Source organism: Cupressus sempervirens, chromosome 8 (genome assembly GCF_028749045.1).
Source record: "Cupressus sempervirens isolate cs-2001-9-10 chromosome 8, ASM2874904v1, whole genome shotgun sequence".
Classification (NCBI taxonomy): Eukaryota; Viridiplantae; Streptophyta; class Pinopsida; order Cupressales; family Cupressaceae; genus Cupressus; species Cupressus sempervirens.
Window position 1 is genome coordinate 840,879,826 of NC_143125.1, and position 21,376 is coordinate 840,901,201.

General features: G+C 38.5%; 1 protein-coding gene across 2 annotated transcripts in view; it reads left to right on the top strand.

Moving 5' to 3' along the window:
* The window catches only part of LOC149545039 (K(+) efflux antiporter 2, chloroplastic-like), a 188,746-nt gene extending 167,930 nt beyond the window's left edge, over positions 1–20,816 (top strand). For both annotated transcript variants that reach the window (XM_089795540.1, XM_089795539.1), the window contains 2 exons: positions 6,707–6,781; positions 20,272–20,816. In XM_089795540.1, the coding sequence (XP_089651666.1) occupies positions 6,707–6,781; positions 20,272–20,400 (204 nt within the window). In that variant the 3' untranslated portion in view covers positions 20,401–20,816. The remainder of the gene's footprint in view (positions 1–6,706; positions 6,782–20,271) is intronic.
* Positions 20,817–21,376: the final 560 nt, after the last annotated feature.

The window sequence follows — 21,376 nt, forward strand, 5'->3', positions numbered from 1 at the left end:
ACACTAATAATATTGTTTATCCATCAATGTGTTAATCGTCTGTTGGTTGTCACTCTTGCATAGTTATAAGTGTCAGTTGTGTCTCTCTTGGCAACCATCGGTTAATTTATATAAGTTGTCTACCACCAAGGAGCACCAAGGAAGGTAGTAGGGTAGAGTCGCATAAATTGAAATCCTTGTCCAACCATCTCTGGTCTTCTTCTTTATAATGAATTCATGAGCAAATAAAGATATATTTTACTTCTATATCTGCTATGCACTGCCATTTAATTTATTATTTAATTTAATTTACAAGCTATAGCAGTAAACGGTGCCCTCCCAAGCACTGAATTGGTCACATAAGTACAATATCTATCCCCCAATAAGAGTAAAAATGAGGATAAAAATGCCCCCATTGAAGAAGTAGCTTATGTGTCAATGATGAATGCCTGAAGACAAACATGTGACACTACCTACAAACAACATTTCTCCCTTTAGGAAGAAATAAATCTATTGGAGATAGGAGAAGCCACTCTGACAAACTAGAAGATGTAGGAATCCAAATATAGACTGTCTGTGCCTTCAGAAACTGCTCAAATGATAGTAGGTCCATGATAGATGATGATGCCACAAACCAATCAGGCAAATGCTCAATCAATGTAGGAGGTGACGAATGAAGACTACACAAAAGTTGAAGAATAGGATCCATGAGTCAAATTGGTCAACGATTTCTTGGGATTCAATCTTGGGATTCGTTTAGAAATGGAGCAAAAAACGCCGCCGGAATACTGTTTTACACCCATGGGCGACGCGGAAAATTTATCATTGTGCTATTAGATGGAGGTTATTGTTACTGCCTGTGTGAAGATAGTTTCACATCCGTGGAGTCTCGCTTTATGATGTTGAAAGGAAGCTTCCGCGGGCATTGCTGTATTCCATGAACAAAAGAATCTCCACGTGAAATAGTGGGAAGAGAACCTCGCGGACAGGTGCTCGCGGCATCTTCGCGGACAGATGCCGGCGGAGAGTTGGCTGCGGAGCAATCTCCCGTGGACATGTGCCCGCGGGCCATCTCCTGCGGAGAGTTACCTGCGGCCTACTCAGCTCTCCTTTTTTTTTTTTTGAAATTTTTAAATTTTCAAATTTTTTTTTCAAATTTTTTTCAAAAAAATGAACATCACCTCAATTTTGCCTCTAGGCATCGCCATTTTGCAATGACGACAACGAGGGAATCACCTGGTCATTCTGCAACGGTGACGGCGACGGCATTTTCCTGGCACGATAGGATCCGTTGACTGCGTGAGGTATCTCTTGCCCGTCCAACGTCCCCAACTTTATCACTCAATTGTCGCTGACCTCTCGGATCTGATATGGTCCAATCCATCTTTCCTTAAACCTTTCCTGTTTGATTTCATTCCGATCGTCGTACTTGAGTACCAACTGCCCCGGTTGAAACTTGTTGAGTTTGTCATGCCACACCTTATGTCTGTTCTGTGTCACCTCCGTCGCCCACTGTGCCTGTGGTCGTTGCGCATCTAGCTTATTTCCTTGCTGTCGGTACCCTTCAAGTAATTTTATGGTGCGATGCATTTTTTTCTTCCTATGCGGTCCGTTCACCGTGTACCGAATGGTGGGATCTTTCTTTTTTCTGGGTTTGGACTATATGTTCTTCCCCTCAGCTTTAGGCGTAACCGCCTTTCCTTCTTCCGCTGCTTTGTATTCCTTCAGACACTCATTTTCCTCTTTTTTCTCATCTTCGTCGACCCTTAGCATATTGCAACTTGAAAAGAGTTCGTAGTCTTCTATTTGCCAATGGTAAAGGCCATTCACCGAGTCTAGGTTGTCATCATTCGATCCTCCTTCTAGTGTCAATACTACTTCGTCGTCCGGTTCCATTCTCCTCTTTCCTTCATCGTCATTTCTTTCGTCGTCACTGTCGCCTTCACCTTCTGAGTCTGATGATGCTACCTCCTCACCTACCATTTGTGTGTGTAGGTTAATTATGAATCTTTTGCCTCCGCGCTACATTGATAGGGTATTTCGTTTCCAATCATGTTTTACTTTTGCTTGCACCAACCAAGTCCGTCCGAGAATAGCATCATATCCTTCTCTTTTCAATGGAATGACCACAAAGTCCAATAAAAATGGCTGTGTTCCAATAGTGACCGGTTGCGTCCTTAAGGTTCCCAACGGTTTGATCCCGTGCTGGTCTGTCATGAGCAACTGGAATGTAGGTGGCCATAGTGTCGGCTTTCCCAACTTCTTCCAAGTATCCTCTGGCAACACATTCACGTCGGACCCTCCATCGACAATTGTGTCTGTCAAAACATTTCCCAAAATCCCCATCTCGACAATCGCCGGATGTCGTCTGGATGTGAGTGCCAGTAGCATTGGGTCTGTTGTCGCCACTTCCCTACTGTCCGTTCTTGTGTCCTCCGTTGCTTTCGGAAATGGTGTATGATTCAAAATGGCCGTCCGTAACTGGGGCATTGTGAGAAGGAGGTCACTTATCTTGATCAGTATCTCCATTTGTAAGATCTACCATACAATGTTTTGATCTGCGAAGTTCCTTGCCAAGGTGCCAATGATGTCCTTCAACTGAGATGTCCCTGTCGACGGTGCCTTTCCAATTTTCGCCTGCGCTTCCCCCAATTTTCTTTTTTCCTCCGTCTGTAGTTTTGCTTGCCTCCGCATAATTGCCAGAACCTCCTCTTCATTCGTGCTGACAGTGATCAAGTTTACTCCAGACTTTGGGCACTTGGCATCTTCATGGTCATTGGGTTCGCACCATCTGCATAATAATTTTGGTGTGTTTGCCACTGTACAATCTCGCGCAAAATGACCCCACAAATTACATGCTCGGCATTGAATGATCGGCTGTCCGTTTGCATCATACTGGGTTCGACTTCGGTTCCCATTATTATTGTTATTGTTCACATTGTTGTTATTTTGCCCTCTGTTATTATTCCTGTACCCTCCAGATGTGGCACCTGCACTATTTGTATTTCCGCTACTGCTTGACAGGGAAGCCTCTTGTGTAAGAAGCACTTGTGGAGATCCTATGGTCTTCATGTTAAAGGGGCACTCTTTTGTCGAATGGCCCATGATCTGACAAATGTCACAAAATTGGTTCTTTGGACATGATCCTTTAGTATGACCATCGGTCTTACACTCCGTGCACCACAGCTCACTGCCTTTTGGCTCCTTCTGCATATTTTTAAACTCCATCATGCGGATCAAGTCCTTCTGTAGGGCACGAACCTTCTTACTGTTGCCTTCATCGTCGCTGCTATCACCTCCGGTAGGCTCATCGTCATCCGAATCAGATGAGCTAGTCTTCTTCTTCTTCTTTATCTTCAGATCACTTTCGAGGTCCAATGCTCTATTATAAGCTTTCGTATATGATGACGGTGGCACAATTTTCATTTTCCTCCGCAACTTCGAGCGTAGGCCTTCCACGAACCATCTTTTTTGAAGTCAGTCCACCGACTTACTTTCCATTTTGTTTATCAAGTCTTTTAATTTCCTGGCGTAAACGCGGACGGTTTCGTTCTTCCCCTGCTTAGTACTGAAGATCTCTGCTACAATTTCATTATCATCCCGCAACAATTTAAATTATGCCAGAAACTCCTTTTTAATGTTATCCCAACTGTTTAGCTTTTGTGGATTTGTATTAGTGAACCAATCAATTGCTACACCTCGTAGGGTGGCCGGAAATTGCCTCGTCCAGTCATTTTCATCAGTTATCTCATTTGCCTTCCAGATCGTTTCACATGTTTTGCAATGTCGAATGGGATTGACCATACCATCGCCATTGAACTTCGGCAGTTTCTCTTTTGGTCCCACCATCACAATTGGTTTCTGTAAATAGGTGTTGCTCAATCTTGCAACATTGGCGCTCTTCACTCCCACACCGGCGGTTTGCACTCCCACACTGACAATCTGTACTCCCACATTGGCGGACTGTTCTCCCACACCAGCGGACTGGTCTCCCACACCGGCGGTCTGCACTCCCACACCGGCGATCTGCACTCCCACATCGGCGGTTTGCACTCCCACACCGGCGGATTGGTCTCCCACACCGACAGACTGCACTCCCACACTGGCGGACTGTTTTCCCACACCATCAGACTCAATAGCTGCGAACCTTGGTGAAGAAGGGTGTTATGAAGTTGTCCCTTGCGGAAGTATATCCCGGATGAAGAGTTCACTCCATGCTCTTGCTCCGTCAGCACTCCGAGCCGTGCGAGTCGATGCTCTTTCGTTTGGATTCTCTTCCCTTGACGAACACAAATTGAAAAACTCCTCCCGTGCTTCTTCCACCAATTCCACCCATTGCCGAGTTTCCTCCAATAAGTCTTCCGTGCTCCGATTTCTGTCGGCAATCTTCTGGAATCTCCTTCGGCGTTCGGCTTGCTGTGCTAGAATTAAATTTTCTTGCGTAGTACGGATTCCATCTTTTCCCTTGACCTTATTTCGATCCTTGTTGAGCTGATTTGGCATTAATCTTCATTCCTCCCACCTTCCAGGTTCATAGGGCAACGACGCCAAATGTTTACCGTACGGGTAAAATAAATGAACGCATACAAACAATGGAACACGAACAGTAGAATTCCTTAGATTATTTGCATATGCCAGAACATTACATTATGCTTGATAAGATGAGATTGAATCATGATTTACAGTGATCCCAGACGGGATATAAATACTATCCGCCGAACCTTCCCAAAGGAGTCCGTTGGCCACAAACATTATGTCCGCTACAAACTATTTACCCGTCGGCTACAAAATACAGAAACATCGCCGACAATCACCCCGTTGGCTACAGAAACATCGACGATAATCATCCCGTCAGCTACAGAAACACCGATGACGACGACAATCATCCCGTTGGCTACAGAAACACCGACGACAATCACTCTGTTGGCTACAGAAACACTGACGACAATCCAGTCGGCTGACAAGTCCGAGCCTGAAACCAACTTGTTGAGGCCAAGTCTTGTAACTATGATCATAACCACATAATATATGTTGCAGATTTCTTTATGTCACCGCAAACTCCAGAAATTGTATTGTTCAAATAAAAAATTATTATTGTTGTCGACTCGTCGTTACTACTAGAATGGTTTATGGCCCAACCAATTCAGAATAATACACAGCTCAAACAATGAAAGAGAATGATACTGTAATGTTAATTTCCAGGTAAGTATTTTGTATAGGCTACTTTTATGTGACTAGAAAACAGTGATCCACCAAATGTTTTGAAGTATATTAATATATAAAAGGGATCAGGTAAAATAGAATCATAATCTTAGACATTGAAAACATAAACATTCTTCCCCTTTGACATCAATGATAAAGGGATGGGGTAGAAAGGATAAACCAAGAAAAATACTCCCTTGAAGTCCACACCAAGATGCAGGAATTTTGTGTGGCAAAGCCACAACCCCAAGCTTTTGACAGAAGTCTTCAAAAGTAGTTGTAGGAAGAATTGTTGTGAAAATATCAGCCAACTGCTATTTGGTGTGAACATACTCAAGACAAACCTCATGATCAGAAACTTGGTTTTTCAAAAAATGATATTTAATAGAGATATGCTTAGTGTGTGATTGAAATACAAGATCTTTTGAAATGTTAGTGCTATCACAATAAATAGGAACTGGACTATCAAATACGACCTTTAGATCTGTGAGAGTTTGCTTCATCCACAAGACCTATGTACAGCAGGTGACAACAGCAACATATGCAGCCTCCGTTGTGGACAAAGTGACAATCTTGTTTCTCACTCGACCATGCAACTAACCTGCTTCCCAAAAGAAAGGCTTCAATTGGTGTTGTGTCGATCATCAACACAACCTAGCCAATCATCATCTGCAAATGTTGTCAATGTAAAATCATCATATCTAGAATATCACAAACCATAATCAATGGTACCCTTTAGATACCAGAATATTCTTTTAACTGCATTAAGATGAGAAACCTTAGGAGAAGCCTGAAACTGAGCAACTGTACAAACTGCTTGCATTATGTTTAGTCTAACGTTGTTAGATACAATAGACTACCAATCATAGACATGTACTTTCTTTGATCTGTGGCAAGGGAATCATCATTCTTAGTTAGTTTACATCATGTAACCATTGGTGTACTAACCAGTTTGCAGTCCTCCATCTGAAACTTTTGAGCATTTCATTGGTGTATTTAGTTTGTGAGAAAAATATGCATGCAGCCAACTGAGAAACTTGCAATCCAAGAAGATAAGATAACTCTTTTATCATAGACATTTTGAATGCTGACTGCATTTGATTAGCAAAATCTTTGCATTTTCTGGTTTAGGCTACCTGTGAACTGGTTTTGATGGTTTCTCATCATTGATGTAACTAGTTTTATTGTTTTCATATTATTCAATTGACACTTTGAGACCTCAGGCACATAAATGAAAATTTTCTGAAGACTTTGTTTGGTAAATTCAATAACTGTATATTGGTATGTGCTTAATACAGTCTGAAACTTGACGGTAGTACTTGATCCACTTCTTCATTGATATATACTTGATCCACTTCTTCATTGATATATTGTTTTAATTCCAAGTATTAAAAAACTGAGATACAATTCATCAGAAAGAATTGTGGTTTTGTTAGGAGTTGCACTCAGGGCAGTTTTGATTTACTTTGGACATTTGTTTAAGATTTGCTCCTCATTTCTCTTTGGATATATTTTTCTTTCATAGGCAAAGTTGCCTGCTTCAGAAATTGCACAGTCAATCAATGAATTCCGGTCTCGGCATCTCTCCGAGCTTACTGAGGTATGCCTGATATGAAAATTCAGCACTTCCTGAATAATCCTTTCTTGAAATATGATTAATGCTTGATCTTATTCAATTTTCTTTGACAGCAAGTACTTGTGCACAATTCAGATTGTTATATGCAAAAGCTATCGAAGCTAGACCACTAAATTGATGTAGTACACAAATTAATATGTAATTTGTATGATAATGATTCTTAGTGCTCTAGAAGTCTATGTTCATGTTTAGAGTTGCAAGTGTAAGAATATGCTTAGCTTCAGATAGTATTTTCTTTGTGCTGTTTTCAGATTTTCTAGCTACTTAATCCAAAATAGATACTTGAGTCAATACAGAATAAAAAGTAGAATCATTGTTTTGGTGAAAAAATTTCATAATGTTTTAGAAGGATGTTTCTAGTTTTGGGTTATAAGTTTATCTGAATGTAACACGGTTTTGCTAGCTATATATCGTAATAAGCCTCCTAGATTGATATAATAGCTCTCACAGGTTGCTAGTTTGTTTTTTGTCTGTGTGTGTGCACATGTGTGAGCATATGTTTGATACCTTGTGACTACTATTTCAGCAGCAGTAGTGAGAAAGAGACTAAATAAGAAAAAGGAAAGTCCTGAGTTTAATGCACCTACATAATCAGCAAGACAAGAAGCCAATGAATTCAAGTAGTTTTGCAAGGTCACCTCTTGTTAGCGCAGCAATAAAATTTTAGACATTCGTGTGATATGCACATTCTGTAAGACATACTGTTACCTTGGATCAGCTTTCATGAGTACAATACTCTGCTGAATTTTAAATGCCATTAATAATAATTTGTATCTTGGTTGATATTAATGGAGTCAAGTCAGCTCCTTATTCTTTACATTTCTATGGTACAGGTTAGGTGCCATGAGATCACAACCAAGTGAATATAAGTCCATATCCACCCCATCCAAGTGGTCTCTGTAGCCTATCCAGACATGTCAATTACACCAACATGCTGTACATATGGTAATACCTTATAACCTAAGTTACCACATTTGTCTCAGAATCCCAAAGTTGAGATGCAGTTCAGTCAAAATTCATAGTCGGTTCTGATTCATTGCAAAGTTGTGATTTCTCTGAGACATTCATGGCAAAGTCTGCAAACAGAACCCTGTACGACTTTACTGCGAATGGGGATGACTTTGGTAATGTCCACAAAAGCTCGGAGAGGAAGCGCAGCAAATCTGGGCAAATTTGGGTTGACTTAAGTCAACAATATTGAAGTTTTTTATTTGTTAAAACTTCACGTTGTTTTTTGTTGCCAAAATCAAAACAGTAAGATTTTTATTAGTTATTGTTTTTTCATTGCATTCACAACATAGTTATCATTCACAGCAGGGCATAGTTACTGTTCACGGCAGGGCATCCATGATCCATGGGAGGCATTTTTCATTGCATTCTGTTGACAATCTACGACAGGCATTTTGTGATCAATTTTTGATGGACTGAGAGTCTCCAATTCTACAGGCATTGTCTATACTCAACAAACACAGGTTACAGCTACAGGAAACAGTCTACAAACCATGCACACACACACACACACACACACACACACACACACACACACACACACACACACCTACTCTTCTTTGGAATTCCCATCTCCCTGCAGTCCATATGACAACTAAGTGAGAAAATGACATCCATCACCTGCAAGGCACTTGCAAGCCATCACAACCTCAAGAAGAGCATTTGGCATCCATTGCCTTCTGACTTACATGCTGCTAGCAGAAGCTGACTTTCTTTGAGGTACAGCTGAAACATTCCACAGCCATAGCAGGCTTTTTGATTGTTGTCAAGATGGAACATCAATGAGCTTATATCTTATGCCACTTATAGGATCGACCAGTTGGTGATCACCTCGGAAGGAGATGAACAAGCTGCATCTTAGGAGGTATAAGTACCTCTATCTATGTCCTTGTAGAACTCTTTACTTTCACTGTCTGATTCTGCCTTAGATCTTGTACTAATCTCTATACCCAGGAAAGGGGACTCTCGATTCAGAATAAATCAAACCTAAAGACCTAGGATATATATCATGTATGGCTATCCTACGAATTGTCGGCATTGGTATAATGTGAGAGACGTTGGCCTATTCATCCTCAGGATCTTTCAAACTGGAACTTATCCAGGAGAAGTTATCCAATGCATGCCAAGGAAATGTGGGTAGATGTAATCAACCAATAAGCAGACTTTGAATAAAAGAGGTCACTACACCTTTCTTGTAGGCATTAAAATGTGAAACATAGTTTCTTGAGGTTTATTATAGCATAGCCTATATTGAGAATTTTATGATTGCATTTGAAGATGGAGCTTTCTTGTTCCAATAAACCTAAGTTACCAATGCTGGTTCTGATGTTGATGTGGGTGTGGGGTGCTGATGCGTGGATTTGCTTTTTTTGGAGATTTTGGATGCATTTGGGTGTGCATATATAAATATATATGTATATGTATGTATGTATATATACTATAATTTATGTATGAAAAGAAATGTAAGAAATATACAAAAATAAACCATTCCATAGCAATTAGCGTATTCACATTTAAATAACAGTAATGTCTAACTGGTAAATTACTCAAGTTCAAGATTTCAATGCAATTCGAATTACAAAATCAAAACATAGTTCATGGTTCAATGTTGATCAATCAAGAGTCAAGGCTCAAGATTCACAAATCAAATTCAGTCAATTAGAATCATAAGGATTATCAAAAAAATCCTTAGTTACCGGATTCGTGCCCTAGAGGCCGGATTTGGATCCAGGTCCGATCCGGATCCAGATTCGTGCTTGGATTCGTGCAGATTCGGGCAGGATCCTTGTTTTACATAGTGGATTCGTCTGGATTCATGACCCACGAATCCTGACGAATCCACTGTGTAAAACAAGGATCTGCATGAATCCAGGCACGAATCCTCAAGGATCCAGCGTGAATCCTCAAGGATCGATAGGTTTAAGCGAGTCTAAGTTATTTAATATGACTTTTTAAAATATATTTTTTTGCTTTCTAGTGCTAAAATGACCTTTTTATGCATTACATATACTAATAAATGAGAGAAACAAATAAATAAATATATATATATATCTGTTACTAGTTGGGGCTTGGGCAAGATCAGTAATACATATATATATATATATATATATATATATATATATATATTCACGAATCCCCCATGAATCCTAATCGGGGAAAAAAAAAATCACGAATCCACGGATCCGATTCACGTACCCGAATCAGATTCGTATCCCGAATCAGTAACTAAGAAAAAATCCACATCTTAACATCTCCTTATGTTGCAACACTTGCAAATTCATTTGAACGAAACATGGTTCCAATTGTGCTAGATGCATGTGCTATGATGTTATCAACATCATCATTTGTCATCATAGTAAGATCCTGAAATGTTGCATCCAAGTTTGCACATTCAAGGGCTACATCCCAAAGTGAAATAATCCAAGCTTGTTCTGGTCAAAGAAAATCAAACTGGGACTAGAGACATTTTGTCAAATGGTTGGCATGTAATCCTGATAATACACTTTGGTGTTGCTATAAGTAATTCGATTCCAGGATGTATAACAATATAGCTAAGAAATCCGTGTACAATGTAATAATCTCAGAGAATAACAGTTGTGCCTTTATTAGTCTCAAATCACAACAAACCCCATACAATGCTTTAACTATGGTGTATCATGGTAAAACAATTATTAAATGAACTCTCCAACATCTATCTATATTTAAATTTCAAACATAGACAGTTAATAGTGGAACCTGTGAGTTGGTGGACTGTATTGCTCAACTAACGTATGCTCCTCCAAAACTCCTTTAGAAGCTGCCAATGCTAGGTACTTCTCTATCACTACTAACTGATGAACCTGCCTTGGCATGAATACTTTGACCGTGGTCTGCCTGAAGTGATGTTGCTCCAGTTATGAGTGGTTGCCAGTAGAAGAGAGGATGACTGTGTAGTAAATTCTGGGCACTTGTTTGGTGTCTTAACTATCACCTCCATTCCCTAAGTGCAGTCCCCGCTATTGTTTCCTTGCTGTAAATTTGAAGAAAGGAGACCCATGCAACTATCCATGGGTTGCTGTCAGAATCTGTAGACGTGTAATGGGCACCCCTGGATGTCCCAAAAAACTAAACCAATTTGCTGAAAGGAATTTTGTCAAACAATTTGCATTCAATCTCTTATTTCTCCGTTTAATGTTTTAAACTCCTTATAACTCCGGAAATCAAACGTTTATTTGTTTGTTGTGTTTTGTGCTTGGAATTGGTATCATACAACATAAACAAGAAAGAAACTACAATAATATGCAAAGTGGAAATGAACTGCTGCTAATAAAATGTTATTTTTGGAATTCATAAAACCAAATACATGGCAGATTTATCAACTTACTAATTACTTCAGCAGTATTGACATAATACTCCAGCCCATGCTTTCGAACTTGCTGCTACAGTGCTTTGTCCTTCAATCAGTCCACTACCTTCGTAATATCATTCCCTCAAAGCGGCATAAGCGTTGGAAAAGTAGTGAAGAAGATATGAGCAAAATACCAAATCTGCCTGTAGCTGGAAATGCAACTAAATTGCCTGATAATGAAGCCAATAACAAAGAATTCCAAAGGCCAAACCCCAAGGGAATGACGTCTAGAATGTTACAAGAGAGGATAGACATCCTCAAATGCCAAGAACGGAGCTGCAACTCACACACCAATTTCTTCTCATATTTAACCCTGGCTAATGAAGCCACAAATGCTTCCTTTTATTCTATTTCCAAAGGTCTGCTCAACTCATATGGGCAATGTGGGATAAAAGATGTGTAGTATATAAAACATATATTAAAATACCCCTTATGTCTCCCTTGGGTACACATCCCCATAAAATAAATATTAAAGTAACACTTTAATATTTTACAATTAAATTAGACGTTACTTTAATAAAACTTCAGGCATTAAAATGTATTAGCAGTCGGACTCCGAATAATGCGAGTGATAGCTCATCGGAAAGCTCTCACCGAGGAGTATCAAATCCAATCACCAAAATTGACTTGCACTGTGTCCTGCCGACTTATTAAAAATAGTATGCCTGAAATTGAGTAAATCAACTTCGTTTTGGCCCAAACTGGAAATGACTAGGCCAAAACACTCTAGGATCTCATTAAACCCTTCGTTAGGCCTCGGGACCATGTAGAACAAGGCTAACGCACACACACTTGGTCAATTGCTAAAATGGGGACATTACAAGACGTTACTGCAATTTCTCTCTACTTCCCCGTGTATTGTTCCTGTTACCTTCTTTCCTGCTTGTCACTACTGGCCATGAATACATTGTCATAGAGTATTCTCAGCAATATACTGTCACTGTAATTAACTTCTTCCAAGTGTAATATCTGCTGTCAAATCTGAGCTGCTAGTTACTGGATGGGATAATCATGTGTGGACTGCATCATTGAAGAAATCTGAATGTCTTCCAACTGCCATCATTTATTACACATTCCTCTACTGCAGCTTGGCATTAAACAACATTACTATACTTAACTAAAAACTACAGTGGTACTTACGTTGATGACTTCTCTCCTGCCACGGGGAAACTGATCTCTTCCCTTACTGCCCAACTCCAATTATTAAAAACTGACCTGTGTATTATTAAGCTTGTGCCGGCTTTAATCACCAATCTGTCATGGAGCTATAATCTCCTGATATCAACATATTATTCCAGTCTTTAATTCTGAAAATGCAATTGTGAGTGCTAGGTTTGCATCCAGCCTCACCAATTTCCTTAAGGGGTTTCGTCCTTAGGAATTATCTAGTCAAATTAAAGCAACTTTTAGGATTTTTATAAAATATCATATATCCATTGTGTCAATCCCAATGTAGCTCCACGCTTTTATAACTTCGATATGAGGGAAGACACAAACAACTAGGCAATGTGGGATTAAAAGCCAATTTTGTCTTTTAGTCACTTAAGTGACTTTATAACTTTATAACATTAAAATATTTAAATAAATCACTTAAGTCACTTAAACTTTAATATCTCTTGAAATACTTGTCTAATTGCCATGCCGTTTGAAATAGGAATCTCTCCTCATAATTCCCCATGTGACCGAATACACTTTCTAAAAATAGAAAGGGTCCATCTTTATTACCCTTGATTTACTATACATAGTATGTATGGCAAATGGAGTCCAAATGACATCAAATGAAAGATGGAGTCCAAATGACATCGAACGAAGGCCAAATCCATAAATCGTTGAATGTTGGAGATGAATCAATCCTTAGAAGACCCTCTAACCATTCTCATTAGCCTACAAGGATCCAATATTAGGCTAATCCCTGAAATTTTGATGTTGGTAATCAATGGGGACATTACACAAAGCTTAGTTGATCCATTCTTGTATCCATCCTCCTTATGTGACAAAAGATGCAAGTTGCTATGTATAAAAACCAAGTCCTCAGCTTCCTTTGAGCCCAATGGGTTGCGCTTCACTGAATGGATATAGGAGTATGTACTCCAATTCCGAGCAGTAGCAAAAGAACTTGCAACCTGAATAGTGTTCATAAAATTAAACATACAAATAAAAAACAAATTAAAGAATGTTGAACACTAAATTGTAGAATACTATTGCTAAATAAAAAATAAATGAAAACTTACTTGTGAGAGGATCTTGATTGCAAGAGGTAGTAGATTTTTGAATGGTTGACCATACTTGTACCACCATGTGATGGCTCCCACATCATTTTGATCCTTTATTGCATACGGAGTAAGTTTTGATCTTGAAGCAAGTAAGCCAAATTCTAGCCTCACCTCTTTGTGCATTTCATTAAGTGGGAAGAGTCTTGCAAATGTAGTGTAGCACCTAGTAGCAACTTCTTTATCTGCATATGGTGCAACTCTATTTGGCATAGCAAGTATTTCCTAGCTATAGTACCTTGGAGGTAAGGCATATGCAAGGAGGCGCAATGGGGTAGTCATCTTCTCCCAACGATGATGAATGATTGCCTCCACCTTATTGCACAAGGTTTCACATTCTTTGGGGTTAGTCTCATGTGCTTGTATGGAAAGCTGTACCTTTTCTACCATGGTGTCCATGCCATTATACACATCCCCCAAGCAAGGTGCATTTGTATTGGCAAAGCGTAGCATAGTCATGATAGGCTCTGTGAAATCAAATACAAATTGTACACAAGCCCACCAATGCTCATCCAAGACCATACCCTTGACCTTCAAGGCTCTCTTTGAATTTGAAGCCTTCCATACACCCCATTGGTTACAAATAACCATTTGGCTCATTGCTGATCGCACCTTGAGGAGTTGTCTCATAACAACAGTATGAAATGCAAATCTAGTCTCAGCAACCTAAGCAAGTTGACAATATGATAGCAAATATAAAGCAAAGTTATAAATAAGAAATAATTTGATAATTGAACATGAATATAAAACTTAGTCAAAATAAATAAATAAATGAAACTAAGTAATTACAAATTTAAATTTACCTTCAACAACTCCACCTTGGAGAATGATCTGAATATGGATTGTGACATGTAGTGGTTTGCCACAAAAATTTGTATCTCCTCTCCCTCTGGGTATATTTGCTTCACCCAATCTATTTGGGTGCCTTTTTGTTGCATGACCAAGTTGAGAGAGTGTACAGTGCATGGTGTCCAAAAAATATGGTTGTGTCAAGACTAAACCAAAGCACTTGCACCCCTACAATTCTTGGCATTATCTGTGACCACTTGGACCACATTCTTGCTGCCCACCATCTCTATTGCCTTTGAGAGAATTTTAGAAATGAAATGTGAGTCCTTCATAAACAGTCACCTCCAAAAACATTGCCCCTTTCAGGGACATTGCAATCACATTAATCAATGGTCGGTTTCTTGTGTTTTTTGATCCATCAGACACAATAGTTATACCAGAAGTTTTCCAAGATGCCCTAATTGGTTGAAGAGCTTTGTCTATAGAAACTTTTTCTTTTTGCAATAGAGTAGTACACACCTTTTCAAACCTAGGGCTAATGTAATCAGCTGGTGCTTTAAGGATGGCTGCAACCATTTCCTTCCAATATGGCAATCTTATCAAATTGAAAGGAAGACCATTGGCATAAAGGCTAAGTGCAATTGCTTCATCAACAAGCTCTCTTGCCTCCATTTTGAATGCTTGATCCAACGGACCTCTTTTGCGGGTAATAACTTCTACTTCATCTTCCTCTCCCATTTCCAAGAATGGATGTTTGGAGGATGCAACATGATCGCTAGGCACATTCACTTCGCTCTTTGTGGATGAAGGTTTATACAAACTTGTTTTTGATTTGCTCACTAAACAATTAGCAACTTCTTGCTCTTTTATAAATCCGGCTAACTGTGCATCACTCATCCTTTTTCCATCTTTGCTTCCCTTGCACAATACTATTCCTTTACTAGTAGGGCCCATAAAATGAGCTTTGACCCGAGAATATGATTTGTTGAATGGTTTACTATTATGACATACATTGCATTTCCAAATTTGTTCCTTCATTTCATAAAAAAAAAACAAACGAAAAAACTTGGAAAATTCTGCCAAAAGTTGAAATATTAATGAGCATCTAAAAACAAATCACTAAAAAAACTCATGAAATGGATCAAATGCTTACCTTGGATGCTTAGACATCTTTTGTAAAAGCTATTAGACACCTTATGAATGATCCTCTTCAAAAATAATGACCTTGCTTTCGAATTGCCAAAATGGAGACCAAATGAGAAGAGAGCCTAGCTGCAAACAAAATGAGAATAATTAGCAATGGATAGTCTATATTAGGGCCGTTTTAGGGTTTTGGGGCAAAAAGGAGACAAAATATAATAAAAAATAATAATTTAACACATGTTATATTGAGTCACTTAAGTGACTTGGCAGTCAAAACAGCCAGATGTTCCACGGATTTGCCCGGATGTTTGACTGATGCTCTTTGGATGCTTTCCCATCCATCCCGCATAATCTCGTAGGCGGGGATTATGCTTCCTGCCCGCATCTGTGCAAACTCCATAAGCACCTATGCATCATGGCGCATCAGCACCTGCATTTGCCCGAAAACTAGATGCATCGGTATCTTAGAATAAACCTGATTAACTCAGAGATTATATATATATATATAGATACGCACACGCACACACATGTATATATATATATATTACACACACACACACACACACACACACACACACATATAAGCCCTAATACATTAGGGGGCATCCTAGATAAGTTCCTTATGGGGGTTAAAGCCGACGGACCAAGCACACAAATAAAGCACTACATTTGCCATGAACCAAGGACCACCTGGCAGAATGTTGTCTCTTCTTAACTCCTAATTAAAGACAATCTGCAGGATGCCTAATGTAAGGAATGCTCACTTCCGGACTACATCCCTTCCATTTCTGGCTTTTCCTATCTTTAATTTTGTCATGAACTGCCAACTGATCTCAAACTTGTAGATAATTGCATTCTTACTCAGCTTTCCGATCTTTTAGTTAAGGAATCTATTTGGATATTAATACATGGATTTTCAACAGCAACTTCGATATCCACATTACTATCTTCAATCTTGAAGGACTTCTATCCAGAGCCAAATTCCTCAGCAGCCGATTGCTCATTCAGAAATGCCTCCAGAAGATGCATATTGAGTGTCTTTGCAGCCTTCTTAAGCTCTTCAACTGATTTTCTTTCTGCTTTGGTGTTCCTTATACTGTGTTTGGCACATTGACATGCTCCATATTGAGTTGCAATAAACAATTATGACTATCCTCAATTGTTAATGCTTAATGAGAATGTGAAGGATGATAAGTCTTCCTTGGAAACAGAATATGACTACAACCGGGTTAAATCTGGGTAAAATAGTAAGGGTCTTTGCCCTCCTATCACAACCAGTCAACTGAATGAGCTGTAAGTAAGAAAATCTTGATGGCTAGGTAAATGTAACGAGGAGCAAGGGGTTTTGTGGAGTGTCCTATTTAAACCAGCCAAAAGAAAGGCATTTTTCATACCATTGATAAACTAACAGACACAAGGAATTTTCGGTATGTGGGATTCTAGCCATTAGAGGAGTGAGCTAAACCAGCAAGGTGTTTGACTTTTACTTAGGTAGGAAGCAACCACATAACATGGGTCGCAGCTGTCGGAGGAGGATGTGAAACTATTTCATATCTAGAAATTTTGCCGCCTTCTGCCCAAGAAAATCTCCTTTTTATCTTGCTTTTCACACCCAATTAATTAATTTCATTTCAAGGTCAAATTCCCAACTTTCAAGTCAATATGGTATGGGATTAATAGTGAGGTATGACCTCCCTTGGTCACCTTGTTAGAGATATCCAAGTAGGCCATTAAACTATGCCTATTTCTCTTCCTATCCTGGCTGCAACTTCCTCTTTGGCTGCACTCTTCACTTTTCCCCCTTCTCATTTCTATTTGCTTATTCTTAGACCAAAACATGGAGGCCAACTGATCCTTACACCGGAAATTGAATGTTAATCTTTCTCTCTTCAATTATCCTTATTTCACTTCCAGAAATTTTACCTCTTGTCTGTGAAAATCTCTTTTTTTCTTGGTTGTCGTGCCCAATTAATGAATTTTATTTCGAAGTTGGATTCCCAACTTTCAAGTGAATATGGTACTAGATTAATGTAATGTCCCCATTTTTGGTGAGTCTGAGCAATTGATGGTGTTAGCTCATCATTGCGAGCCTCGTGAGCTGACAAGGTGATTTGGGGGTCCTAGTTGTGGACTTACTATTTTTAGAAATTCTATTTTTGGCTGTTGCCATTTTTAGTACTGTAGTGGGTGGCTCTGGCATTTGGTTGTCACCTGTAGTGGATGTATTAATTAATTGTATGAGCTCTTATTTATTGATTATTTATTAAAGTTGTATTATTATAATAATATTCATGATATCAATGATATTAAGAGATATTACTAAAAGAGTTGAGTTAGAAAGTTTCAAGAGCTGAGTTCTTTTGGGAAACTTTCTCAGTTTCTGAAGAAGAGTTCTTTTGGAAACTTTTGTCAACAAGGCATTATAAATATGAGCTCATTTCATTGAGAAAATCACGCTTGGATAATTTATTTGCTTTTGTTGCCTTTGTGGCTTTTTCTGAATTTTCTGAATTGTGTGTCCTTGCTGAAGTATAAGGGTTTCTGAGTTTCTGAAGATTGTTTGAAGTCACTGCTGAGGGATAGTGGTTTCATTGGTTAAATCTCCTTACTATGATTATCTGTGACTTGGAGATTGGAATTATAATTTTGTGAATTCTGAGTCGGTGTATGCAAATTATGTTGAAGAAAATAATTTGCCGTCCTCCTCCTATTGTGTTGACTGTGTCTAGGAGATTGATCTACAACTGAAGGTAATTGTAGGAATTTGTGTAGAGAGCTATTTTGAATTCATAGCTAACGTGCGAATTTTTTTGTGACCATGTTCTGAGCACTGCATATTATAAATTTGAATATCTGGAGGCACCGAAATAAATATACAGGCGCCATTAGTAAATTACAATACCAAATTTCACTTGGAGGCTGGGCAGCATATTTATCTGGACCTGTGATTCATATTTCAGGGAATTGGGGATCCAGTTATGGGCTGCATGAGCATTGAAGGGGGTCTGTGTTTGATGTAATTCAACCTTCAATATTTACCTTGGCCTGTGATTTGCTTTTTAGGGCCTGCCATTCACTTCATCACCTCCAAATCTGGACTTTGAGGGATGGTACATATTTGCGGACCTGGACAATTAATTCTCTGAGCCTGTGATTGAAGTTTAAAGGAGGTGGAAGCATATTGAAGGTGCTGTGATTCACCCTAAAATCTGGATTTCATTTTGTTACTTGGCGCTGCACTTGGACAGGCAGATTGTGAGATAAAGGATCCACACAATTATATTCAGGTTCCTTTGTTATTGAAATTCATATGCCAACATCAGCAAACAATGTTATAAGCAATAGGCAAATCATTTTTTCGAGTTGTGCTATTTCTTGAAATTTACTTATTGTTATTTGTTATATTTAAAAAATTCAAAAAAAGTATATATTCCAAAAATTACAAAAAATCAGAAAACATCAAAAATACAAAATACCAGTTTGTGCATCAGCATTACAGTTTGGGTCTGGTTCGGGTCATCACAATTAATAGAAAGTCATGAGCTCACTTCATCACCTTGTTAGAGATTTCAACCTATGCCATTGAATGACACCTGTTTTTCTTCCTACCCTGGCTGTGACCTCTTTGTTTTTCTCTCTTTTTTCTATTTTAAATTTTGCTTCTTCAAGGGGTGATTAGTTTTTATTTCACACACACGTCTTACTATTGCTCACTAATGTTGTCAGAAATTTAATCGAGGTTATTATTGTGCCTCTATAGACATAAATGGACAAACATGATCAATACAATTAAATGAGTGTCTAGATTTCAAAGTTAAGCACAACATATAGTTAATCCTTGCAACACAATTTTTTGGCAAAATAATCATTCATATAGCATACTATAACTCGATACCTAGTCAAGTGAATTTGCAGTTTGAGCAAAATATCGTTGTCAAGGCCTGGAAGTTGGTTTGGCCTTCGATTCTCTTGACCTCTCTCAGTGGAACTATTGAACCCACCTCGCCTTTTACCTTAGGTATCTGCAATCAAATGATAATCCTCGCACAGCACACCTTTCAAAATCTAGTCCAGTTAGTTACCAACATAATTCATTGTAATTTATTAAATTCAAGAGAGCACAGGCTATAATAATTATTAATATGCATTGGTAGTAATAAACATTAACGGCTTAAGCATAGACACATGCACAATCCAGTAGCATATTACAATTACAAGGTCCTTTGTCCAAATTCCAATGTGGCCAGGGGTCCCACAAACAATAAAAGGGATTCCTAAATTATTTGACATACATCAATTATCCTTTTGGTGGGATCCATTGTAGTACATTACATAGAAGAAAGTGTTATTTTCTGACAAAATGTGTGGTGGCGAATTTTTTCCTCTTATGAGCTAGTATGGAAAATGACTATCCTTTTACATAGCTTCTCGTGATTTGAATTTAGATCCACTCAACCGTACATGCATGTAATATTAGAATATTCATAATATTTTTTAAGAGATTGGTGTTCGAACCTTTCAATGGTTGGTTTTAGTTATTACATTGACAAGGATATTGATGATATTGTCAAGGCAGTGGATCAATGTGCTTTATGGCTGTTATGTGAACTATAATTTACAGTTAGATATTGGTGGACTCATCTGTATCTGCCTTGCTCATACCTAAACCTCTAAACACTGCATGGGGGCTATTCTGCTCAATATTAAAGACATCATTTTATCACAAGCCCAGCACATTTCACTGTGGTTTTCGGTTGTCATCTAGCATCATGTACTCAAATTGGTTATATCATAATAGAAATTTGCAAAATATAAATGTTCCTGATTTTAGTTTTATTTTCCCTGGATTTTGGCAGCTTTCTGAATTGAGTGGTAGTTCACTTGGGTATGGATATTTGAAAGTTATGGGCAAAGCAAGGCAGCAACCACCAGATCCTGATGACGGATATGACCTGAAACAAGAAGGAATGCTGGCTGTTCAATGATTTATATGATCATCTAAATGATTTATTTGAAGGCTCTTCAGGAATCTGTGCATCAAAAGCTTCAACAGATTGGCCTCAAGTAACAGTACAAACATATGCCCTCAAGTAATTTTAATTAATTGCCTCTGTAACTTTACTGTACAGATCAAAAGTAAAGCTGTGATATCTAGGATTAAAGGAAGTGGTCTTCGTATAAAGCTGTGATATCTAGATGAAGGAAGTGGTCTTCCTCTTAAAGACAACTGCAATTTATGAAAGGCAGAAGCTCCAAAGAACGTTTTCATCTTTCAATGGTATAAAATTTGATTGAGATAGTCCAATAATCACATATAGGATTACAGGGCATCAGTGAATTGAATGTAAAAAATAACTTTAGCTCGTCATAATTAAATGAATGTCTGGTTTTGAGTTGGCAACAGTGTACCATTGTTTAACTTTAGTATTGTGGCTCACTTTAATCAATAAATAGAGTTCTTGGAAACAGGCTGATGGAGAAAATCATATATTATAGTGTCCATGAGAAGATCAGTGCATCAGGGCTTTCATTGAGAGTAAGTTTCTAATGGTTTAATAAAGTCCCCCCAACTTTTGAATTCAATATGTTCACTACAGTTGACATAGAAGCTGGGTATGGTTTTTCTGCTTTTGTTACTTTAGAAGAGCATCGAAGTCATCTTCTAGTGTAATCTTTCTAGATTTTAGAGAGCTAGTGTAACGAGATCGTGGTAAACAGGGCATGCATTTCACTGCAACCTGCTTTTGCCATGTAATTGCAAGACAATTGATGATATGTATTCATAGTGGAGTTTAAAGGTCATATATAGTTAAAAGTTACTAATATTACCATGTGGTTGTGCAATAAATTAGAAGCTTAGGAGTTATATTGGTGTTCCCATATATTACAGTGACGGAATGACTTGGCTCACCAAGATTTGTAAACCATTGAAATATAAATTGTGCGTGTACAAATCCTGAA